At 41.5% G+C, this 10,975-nt stretch overlaps 1 protein-coding gene across 1 annotated transcript in view; it reads right to left on the reverse strand.

Annotated features, from left to right (window-relative positions):
* Window positions 1–810: 810 nt before the first annotated feature.
* The window catches only part of LOC101856222 (zinc finger HIT domain-containing protein 1), a 12,294-nt gene continuing 2,129 nt past the window's right edge, over window positions 811–10,975 (reverse strand). Inside the window, exons 2-6 of the mRNA XM_005110467.3 lie at window positions 7,459–7,632; window positions 7,059–7,144; window positions 5,586–5,674; window positions 2,867–2,947; window positions 811–1,173 (exon numbers count right to left, since the gene is read on the reverse strand). Of these exons, the coding sequence (XP_005110524.1) occupies window positions 1,152–1,173; window positions 2,867–2,947; window positions 5,586–5,674; window positions 7,059–7,144; window positions 7,459–7,632 (452 nt within the window). The 3' untranslated portion in view covers window positions 811–1,151. The remainder of the gene's footprint in view (window positions 1,174–2,866; window positions 2,948–5,585; window positions 5,675–7,058; window positions 7,145–7,458; window positions 7,633–10,975) is intronic.

The following is a 10,975-nucleotide window of genomic DNA, read 5'->3' on the forward strand; positions in this document are numbered from 1 at the left end:
TATACCAATATAATACAATACAGACACATGCGCAACCGCACTCTGACTGGTAAAGAATTTTCTCTTTTCTCAGAGACAAAATGAAGAGCAGACATGGTCCATTTACGCAGTGCAGCACTCCAATCCTGAGCTTCGAAGGGACACACATACATTCACACTCACAATCATACACACATCTAGCACACCGATACATCAACAACTGTTTCGCACTCTTCAACACTACAGGTTTTGATGTCTGCCACCTCATTTTTTTTCTTGGAACAGTATGATGACCACCAACATATGTCCAAGTCAGTGTATCTCATGAGTTTAGGAGTAAAGAGAGGCACATACATCATAAAATAACCATCAAGTCAGTATATCTCATGAGTTTAGGAGTAAAGAGAGGCACATACATCATAAAATAACCATCAAGTCAGTATATCTCATGAGTTTAGGAGTAAAGAGAGGCACATACATCATAAAATAACCATCATTTACCATCTAGGCCAATACTGGTGTCAAATTGCCTCTCTTCATCATTGCTTTCATTAGAGGCTGTCCCAACATTTGGCAATAAAGGTGTGCTGTCCACTCTTCCTCTTCAGTCCTTAAATAAAGTAGATAGTAGATGGGAATCCAGCTCACGCTGCCTTCGGCATATGATGTAAAAGAGCTTAACCCTATCCATACGCCCTGGGGTCATTTTGTACCCTCGAGTTGTATTCTTCACCTTTTAGAATACTTTTAGTGTGAAGATCTCTTTGAAACTTTCAGTATTTCTCAAAATATCATTTTGACAGACTGTTAAAGGATCGGATTAACGAGTAAATTTCCTTTCTGGAAAGTAGTGGCACAGTGTTCCCAATGACGTACTGATAGGGTTAAGTACCACACCACAGATGCCTGTCGAAAGTTGCTAGAACCCATGGCATTTGATAATAATACACAAGGGAACCGGGGCGACTTATTTTCGCAGACATCAGTTAGTGTCTCTGTGGCACAGTAAAAACGCAGCAGAGATATCCAGTCAGAACGTGAGGTTCTGAACAGCATGCTCACTTGTCTGATAAACACAACTCGCTGGTGAATATCTGGTCAGTTGGCCACAGTGGTATAAAAGTCATGAGCACATAAGTGTCAGCAAGAGTGTCATCTGTCCAGTTCCTCCATCATGCTGTCCACTTTAAGCACCTGAAAACAAAATACAAATAAAGGTGCAAGAAAATATGGGAGACAGCTTGGTGAAATCAAGGCGCTCGCCAAACTAATGAAATCAAAGAAACCAGCTATTTTATTTCTGGCCAGTCGCCAAATTGTTTCGAAATTTCTCCTTTTTTTTTGGGCAAAACACCTTTAAAGCCCATTTAAAAACATATTTCTGTGCAGGTTTTACAGAAAAAACGTTGATCAGAGACACACACAAAAAATGTAAATTTCCAGAATCCAAGGACACTCAAGCTTTAAGCTTTGGAAGTCACCAAACTTTGACAGTTATTTTCTCACTAATTTTACCTCTGAGACCAGATAACCTTCAATCACAAATATCTCAACATCTATTCAAGATAAATGGGTATGTTTTTTCATTAAGTAGGCCTACAAAACATATGCCCAAATACTGACAAGCGTCTGATTCCACAGTGTCATGACACATATTATGAACTTAAAACAAATTCATACGATTTTTCACAGAAAGGCTAACAAAACAAACAGAAGACTGATCCTCATCAAGTTTAAGACACGTCTCAAACCAAATGTGAGAATCTAAAGGCTGAGGGGGCCACTGTCCGGTAGGTCCTACTTCTTTAGTTTCCCCCTGTTGGTTTCATCTGTCTTACTTTCCCAGCTCTAAATGACCATAAAACTGTGTCCACGTGTTTGTCTTTATTCGAGCTCAAAGGAGTCGCAACCGAAACATTCTTAGCCATTGAATCCAGGCAAACAGGAATAACTGGCTTGAAAGTTTCCTAAACCAATCACAGAAAGGTGCAAATGTAAGTGTTGCAACTTGGTGAAATCAGGCACTCGCCAAAATTTGTAACGAAATTGAAGAAACTGTCATTTTTCCATCACCCTTTCAGCAGTCTTTATCAAAATGTTTTGGGTGGGACTCAACGTCTTTCATTTTTATGTCCATTTAGTTCTTAAAAACACATTATTTCTAAGTGGATTTTACTGAAATACATTTATCAGAGGCAAAGGTTCATGTAAACGCACGTTCCGTATAAACACACTCTCAGGAGCCCTCCCAAGCACCGTGTGTTTAAGCAGAGACTACTGTAATTCAATTTGCTGGATTTTATTTTGCGTGCACTTTTGCAAGTGGTCCTTAACTTTTTGTGAAGACTATTAAATTGTCAGTGCTAATGTATTATACTCCTACCAACACAATTAAGATCATTTTGGTGGCAGGCTACTTCAACATTGTCCATCAATCAGAATCAACCCAGGTTAAGTGGGACAGACAGAGATGCTCAACAAAACACTTGCCCAATCAGGAATCAAACGGTGAAGTGTCTAACCATTACACCATAACACTGAGCCTCATATTTCTGAGAGCACAGAATATCATTCTCCACTGTACAAAAAATCTTACAATTCAAGCATGTCATCAAGATGTTAACACAATTGCCGTTAAAAAATTTCTATGGTTTTAAAAAAAACTTTAGTAAAAACATGCTGACCTGAACTCATAAAACGACTTGAGCAAAAGTAAAAAATAATCTATAATTGGATTTTTCAGGACACAGATCAAATCCATGCTGTATTGAGAATATGGAACAAGTAACAGGTATATTTATCATACCAATGACTAGAACTTTGGAAAAAAGGTTACTTAAGCAACCCTGTTATTGTTATGAATGACTGTGATAATGTGTCCACTCACCTTGTGTCCTTATGCGTTCCCAAGCAACGTACACAGCAGTACCTCGTGCCGCACTGGACACATGTATAGTTGGAGGGGAAAGTACATTTGGTTAAGAAACATAGCTCTCTGTAATTCGTAACAGCACACTGCCCGCATACTGCAGAGCTTCATAAATGGGTGTCTAAGAAGGGTAGTGGGGATCAAGTGGTACGGTTGAGTCACAAATGCTCAACTGTGAGAAAATACAGGACAAAGGCCAGTAAAGAAAGGAAAACATACAGGTGAAAAATGGAAATGGATTGGGCACACCCTGAGGAGACCCCCAACAAGCATCATCAGACAGGCTTTGACGTGGAATCGACAAGGAAAACGTAAGAAAGGAAGACCAAAAATGACATAGAGGCGAGCGGTACAAACGGAAATGGAAAAGGCGGGGACATCATGGAAACAGCTAGGAAAGGATGCAGAGGACAGGCTTTGTTGGAGAAATCTTGTTGATGGCCAATGCTCCACTGGGAGTTAAAAAGGGCAAGAGAGAGAGAGAGAAAGACACTGCCCGCATAGGCAAAAACAAGAAGTACGTCTTATCTAAATTTGATTTCAGGAAAGAAAAGCACATCAAAACAATAATCAGTAACAGTTATTCAGCGCTTTCGGAAAAGTAAGACAGACAAAAATAAGGATTAAAAAAAAAGAAGTTTGCCCTACCAGTGGTACCTTCCAACTGCCTTCAAAGAGACGTGTGCACTTATTGTACCCCCATGTAAACAGAAAAAAAGCAGAAACCAGGACATAGGTAACTGGCATTATCATGAACCCCCCCCCCCCCCCCTGTTAAATCAAGAGTGTATAACCGCCAAGTAATTTCTGAGGTTAGACAAAATGTGTGTGTTCAACAAAACCTCCAACTCCACACACTGAAAAAGAAGCCATCAATGGCTTTCTCACTAATATCAACAATAAAGTCCTACTGCAGTAGCAGTAGTAGTAGTATAGGGTTTTACGGTCCTCACAACTGCATAAGGTCATATGAGCGCGTGAAACACAAGTTGTTTGCATTCGCGACAGTTCACTGCACGGTTGGTTAGCTTTTACACTTTAAAATGCTAAAATATCAAAATTCCGTGTAAATATATTTTCAATTTAAAACAACTTTTATAAATAACAATAAAAGTTTTAAATAGTACGATTTCACTTTACAGTCCTACTGTGCATTGAACAAACTCTATTCTTAGAGTAAGCATGGACTCAACAAATTGGCTCACTCAAAAGGCAGCTCTCAGTGATGTATCTTTGTGCACTTTTATTTCCCACACAAGGGCTGATTATGTTTAAGTAGAGGTTTTACGGCGCTCGCAACTGCATAAGGTCATATGAGCGCGCGGGACACACCTAATATTTTCAGTTGGTAGGAAATTTGGAATTTTGCCCGGGTGGCGGCCGAAGCCTACTCTTGTCGATTTTAGACCACCAAGGGATCTTTAACGTGAGCAACTTGCACACGGGCCCTCCGAGATTTTTCGCCCTTGTCCGAGAAGGCTAGGTGTAGATCTTTCCTACCAGAAGATCAGGGGTGTGGCAGAAAGACAGCAGTTAGGAGGAGCCAAGGAGTAGCAGTAGAAAGGCTGCAGAAAGAGTCAGGAGCCCAGAGGAGGGGGCAAAGGAGGTGAGGGGGTGGGGGCAGAAAGTGGAAATGAAAGCAGACAGCAGAACATTGTTAGAGATCAGGAAAGGATGTGAAAGGAGACAATTTTAGAGAAGAAAATTTGTTGGTCGCTACCCGGAATCGAACCCGGGACCTTTGAATGAGAGGCCAACACCTTAACCTCTAGGCCACGAGAGCCCCCAAGTAGAGGTTTTACGGCGTTCGCAACTGCATACGGTCAAATGAGCGCCAAGGGGTGGATGTCAACAGAGAAGTCCTTACAGGGAATCAGACTTACTCTGCTCACCTCTATAGCTTCAGCTGCACAAAGTCTGCTTCGACTTTCAATTAAGGCACCCCGGAAATAGAGGGTCACAAGAGTGTGACAAAGATAAAGGGCTGATTATAAATCATAATCATAAACAGAGGCATCATAGAGACCAATAAAGAAGAGTGCAGCTTTGACCCTGCCAGTCAGGGCAAACCTGGGGCTGAAGGGATGCAACATCTCAGACGACAACAGAAGTGTTTTAGTTTTACTAAGAGTTTTACGGCACTTGCAACACAATAAGGTCATATAAGTGCTGAAGATTAGAGGTGTTACAAGAAAGTAATAAACATAAAAAAGGAGGAGAGATCAGGACGAAAGATATCTGATAGGAAAGAAGGAGCAAACCACACAAGAGCACTCACCAACCATCCACAACAGATGTAGATAATTATAATCAATCCAAACCTCCCGACCTGGGAATAAAACTCATGTCATCTGCATGTAAAAGTGACGACGAGCCTTACAGCTACATCAAAGACAACATGACAGTACAACTTCTTACTTCCACACATTGGGTACTCACTGACATAAAAAAGGTACTCTACAAGTCAGAATAGACTTAGACACAGGCTTAACACTACAGATCAGATTTTTTTGGTACAATTGTTTCTTAAAATTACTTAAACTGAAAGAAACATTTTAAAAAAAATATATACATATACATTTTTGTTAAGTTTTCAAATCATAGAACATAGAAATCACAAGTCAGTACACATAAAACCCCCCATCAAAATACACAGGTAATGAACTTTCAAGGATATCCACAGACTGCACAGAAGCGACGCTCCGGAAGTTTGGATCGGGGTGCACAACTGCTGGTGTAGGACGGACCCTCACGGTTCATCATGTGCTGAAGAAAGAGAATTTACCTTTATACTTGAGCATTATATATGAGTCGGGACAGGCACAACATGCCCCGAGATTCAATTCGACAGGCAAGGCGCACAAAATCAACATTGATCTTAAAATACACATTCATTATGTACATACAGTCAACACTCAATCAAAATGAAGCAACCTGCCAACAGTGATGATGATAAGAGACAGAGCTTGTTGTTAAGAGAGGTAATGATAATATAAAGCAGAATCACCCTCAACAGGGCTTAACTAAGACAGTAAAATGCAAAAGAGAAAACAAAAAATCTAGAGAGGAACAGTAGGGAGGGGAACCAGTTAAAAAGGCTAACCTGATGACATTCTGACATGTGTTATAAATTACAGTGGAAACCTGACATAACAGGGATGGTGGGAGTATAGAAAAAGTCCTGTTATATCCGATCCCTGTTAAATCCGAAATGCAAGAAAAGTGAGCATTTGTGGACTAATCTAGCTGTATTTATTCATATGTAGTTTCCCTAGCCACAAGTACCCACGAACAGGGGTTTTGGCACCGACTTTCTCCTTGCGTCCTTAAACCACTCCAGAAGAGCTTGGTCCACAGCATCTGCATCGGGTAGTCTCATCTTCTTTCGATCCAGAGCTAACTTTTCATTGGAGTATGCTGCCACTATCTTCTCCCTATCCTTGATAATGGTGGGAATCGACCCTTGTGGAATGTCGAACTGACAACAAATCTCTGCCAGTGGAGCTTGCTTTTTGTCAACAGTCTGGATTATTTCGTATTTTTTGCCAATTGAAAGACATTTTCTCTTGTGCTTGACATCGTTGGTGACCATAATGAAAGAAGTAGGTTTAGATCTAGGCCGACCGGTCGTCCTCTCTCTCTCTCTCTCTCTCTTACTTTTTACACATTGTAAACGAGCCTTTGTCCCTGCTATAACCGGTTGGGCTCGATGAGACCCTGTTATTGCCGATAACCTTTAATAAAGACACTGAGTAGGAAAAACGGGGATTTTAAACATCCCTGTTATTACCGCATCCCTGTTATTACCGGGCCTGTTATATATGGTTTCCACTGTACATGTTTGTCTTTGCTAGATATTTCACTGTTCATGATTCATGTTTATAGTATAGTTCTGGTTGTTTTTTGTTTCGGATCATTGCTACAAACAGGACTGAACGTTCAATAAAATAAAATCTACCAAAAAGGTCTTATCAGACTCCTGTTTGAAATTATAACTTGAAAACCTTACTATGTGAGATGACGTTTCCTGGACATAAATACACCGAAAACTCTTGTGGACAACTTATACAGCACAGTTCTCAGCTAAGAGACCTAACAATTATTATATATGTTTAATTGGGTCAACAATGTGGTAAGCACACAAACTTACCTCTTCCTCCAATAAGGCTGCAAAGTTCTTGCGATAGCGCAGTTTGAAGTCTCCTTTTGTCTTTTTCTTTCTCTTGGGTCCTGGTCCTGATAATATAGTAATAGTAGATGTTCAAGAGAAAAATAAATCATTTGTGGAAAGAAAAAAAAATGGTTAGAAATTTTTACACAACAAAAGTTACTGAAACAATTTTTTACACAAAAATATAAGGAACCAAAACAAAATTGTCCAAAAAAAAAGAAAGAATAGAAAACAACAGTCTTGATCTGAAAGCTCTATATATGTATACAACAGAGATAAACAACTTCTTCATGAAATACATGTTAAGAAATTTTGGCCTGGAAACCCTAGCCTAAGGACACAAAATGAATGAGCAACATCATATTCAGTAAGTTTCTACCTGAGCTGGTGTCCATAACTTCCTCAAACTTTGGAGCTTTCTTGCTCATCTTGAGGTCAGCATGAGGGTCCTCAGAGAAGTTGTCCTGCTCCAGGGCCTCAAGGGCCTTACGCTGACGCCTGCGTCGTGCTGCTTCATCCAGCACACGTGTAGCCTGTACTTCTTTCACTCGCCCTACAAACAAGATACACACAAAAGACCTATTAATATTGTAACACACATATGGCAGGGCATACACACATACTGGACCAAAGACATTTAGTGTCTCTAGCTAGGTAAACTTTACCTCTGACTGGCTTTTCTCAGAGTCTCTACGTTGACACATAACCGGAATGAAAATTATTATAAATTAATATTTGTTCTGTGTTGTCACTTGCGGGAAAAAAAAAAGGCCATACAAGCGTCTTGTCGGGCTCGCCATCGTGACTGGTCAGTGAACCTGTGCCTTGGCATCACATCGTGAGTACCCGTGATCGCTGGGGTCACCAAAAATCATTCGAAGTCTGTGCGCTGCGAAGTATCATCATCATCATTGCCTTTCTCACCCTGTATCAGGGTATAGGCCATGGACAAACACCCTCCACTTTTCTCTATCCTGGGCTAGCCTCTTGATATTATTCCATGTCTTCCCACTTTTCTGTACATCGATTTCTCTGATTCTTCTCCAGGTTCCACAAGGTCTTCCCCTTGATCTCTTACCCTGTGGGTTCCAATCCAAACTTACTTTGTTATGCAGCTGCCTGACTTCCTGAGAGTATGTCCAATCCATCGCCACCACCTTCTTCCTACCTCATCTCTGACTGGGATCTGTCTTGTTTTCCTTAACACTTCCACATTTGTGACCCTGTCTGTCCATCTGATCCTCAGTAACTTTCTTAGACACCTGTTCAAGAAAACCTGGATCCTCTTTATACAAGTCTGTGATGCGTTCCATGCCTCACATCCATACGACAGGACCGACTTCACGTTTGAATTGAAAATCCTCAGCTTTGTTCGAAGAGAGATCTCTCTGGTCTTCCAAATCCTATCCAAAGATATGAAAGCAGCCTGTGCTTTTCCAATGCGGGACTTTATTTCAGCACCTGTTCCTCCCTCTCTGTCAATTATGCTCCCAAGATAGCAGAAGGATTCAACATTTTCTAAGTCCTTTCCTTCTACTGTGACCTGTTCCTTTCGTTGTGCATCTGTCCTTAGGACCTTTGACTCCGATAGGCTGTTTAATACAGAAGTCTTTGCTTGCAACTGTTCCTGGGTGTGCGACAGAAGCGCCAAGTCGTCTGCAAAATCCAGATAGTCCAACTGTGTCCATGGTGTCCACTGTATACCATTTCTGTGTCCTCTGGTGGTTTCCTTCATCAGCCAGTCGATTGCCAATATAAAGAGGAACGGTGATAGTAAGCATCCCTGTCTCACTCCAGTCTTGATGTCAAAGCTGTCTGTGAGCTGGCCATCATGTACAACACAACCCTGCAACTTGTCCCTTCATACATGCTCTTGATGAGGTTCACCAACTTCTGTGGGATTCTGTGGTGTCTCATTATCTACCATAGTGTCGTTTGGTCTATACTGTCAAAGGCCTTCTCATAGTCAAGGAAGCTGGCAATCAGCTGGGAGTTCCACTCCATGTACTGTCCCACAATAATCCTCAGCGTGGCAATCTGGTCGGTTGTTGAGCGATTTTACCGGAAACCGGCCTGTTCATCCCGTAGTCTTGAATCCGTTCCTGTCTTGATTCTTTCCAGAATGATTCTGTTGAAGACCTTACCTGGTATTGAGAGAAGAGTGATCCCTCTGTAGTTGCTGCAGTTGCTGAGATCCCCCTTTTTTGGAAGCTTCATGAGGTGTCCTTCTTTCCAATCCTTTGGGAACTTGCTCTCATTCCAGATCCTGGTAAACAGAGGGAGGAGGATGTCTGCCGTCACATTGGCATCTGCTTTTAGGGCTTCAGGTGGAATCTGGTCGGGACCGGCCGCTTTACCTTTATTCAGCTTCTTAATGGCATCCAGAATCTCTTGTTTTGAAGGAGCATCACAGCAGATATGATAGGTAACTCATTTCTTGCTGGCAGTATGTTTGTTGGGTTACTCGGTGGTGGTCTGTTCAGGAGACTATTGAAATGCTCTACCCACTGCTTAGACTGAGCTTCCTTTCCAAAAATGCTTTTCCAGTCTCGGTCCTTTACAGGTACTTCAGGTTTCCCATATTTTCCAGCAAGTGTCCTTGTGGTCTGGTAAAGGATTCGCATGTGCCCTCCTATCGCTGCTTCCTCTGCCTTCTCTGCTAGCCTGTTTATGAATTCCTCCTTGTCTTTTCTTATTGATTTCTTGACATCTTTTAGCAGTTGTCATGTACTGCTCCAATACATCCACTCTTGATCCTCTTGTTCTACTTGCACTGGCTTCTGCCTTCAGTTGTCTTCTTATCCTAATTAAATCCAATGAGTGTTGGCAAATCCATTCCTCGTGCTCCCATTTCTTCCCACCGAGTACTTCTTGACATGTTGATGTAAAGACTTCTTTGACCTTGGTCCAGTGTGTATCCACCTCCGTGTCCTCACCGCCAAAATCAGCCAGAGGTTGAAATCTGTTCCTCAGCTGCAGCTGAAACTCTTCTTTCTTGTGTCCGTCCAAGAGACTTACTTAGAACTTGGTTCTTCTGATTCCTGTGCTGATTCCGTGTTTTTTGAGTCGAAGCTTGAGTTTTGCCAAGTTTTGCTGCGAAGTATAGGGCTCCAGAATGAGGGGATTATTGATTTTTTTTTTTTTATGTAGTCGGGGGAGGGGTTGGGTTGAAGGCAACACCAGATGACAAAAACTGAGATCTGAACTGCCCGGTTACCGTGCCCGGTTGCCGGTTACCATGTACGTAGATTATATTAAAAGGCTACATGCCCAGTTACTGTGTACGTGACATTGAGACTACTTGCCCGGTTGCCGGTTACAGTGTGCATAGACATTGAGGCTGCCGCTACATGCCCGGTTACCTAAATAATATTTCTGGACCTAATCCAAGTCCTACCCTTGGACTTGGACATTTGGGCCCAAAAACGGAGGTAGGGACTGACTTTAACTTTTGAAGTCGAAATTTCAAGTTAGATTTACAACCTTTGACTTTGACACTGATGAACAACTAGATATCTAGATGTTGATGTTGACTATTTAGTTGTTTGAGGCTCTAAGTAGAGTTCAACTGTTCAACTAGATATTTAGATCTATCTGGCAATGAATGACAATAATGCATTGCGTGCAGGGCCAGACAAATCAGTTTTGGCAACATGCCGTTAAACGTAGAAAAACGCATCTTTCTGATTGGCTACTAATTTTAGTACTGTGATGTTATCACTCCCTGGGATACCCACATGGAACGACGTGTTACATTTTGGATTTCCTAGATCTAGATATATCTAGATTCTAGATCTAGATAGTAGGCCTACTTGGACATGGTGGAAGACCGCACGAAAGTTGCCGTAAAGACGCAGGAGGTTTAGATCTAGATATCTAAATCTAGATCTACCACA

The sequence above is a fragment of the Aplysia californica genome, unplaced genomic scaffold (assembly GCF_000002075.1).
Source record: "Aplysia californica isolate F4 #8 unplaced genomic scaffold, AplCal3.0 scaffold00895, whole genome shotgun sequence".
In the NCBI taxonomy this organism is placed as follows: domain Eukaryota; kingdom Metazoa; phylum Mollusca; class Gastropoda; order Aplysiida; family Aplysiidae; genus Aplysia; species Aplysia californica.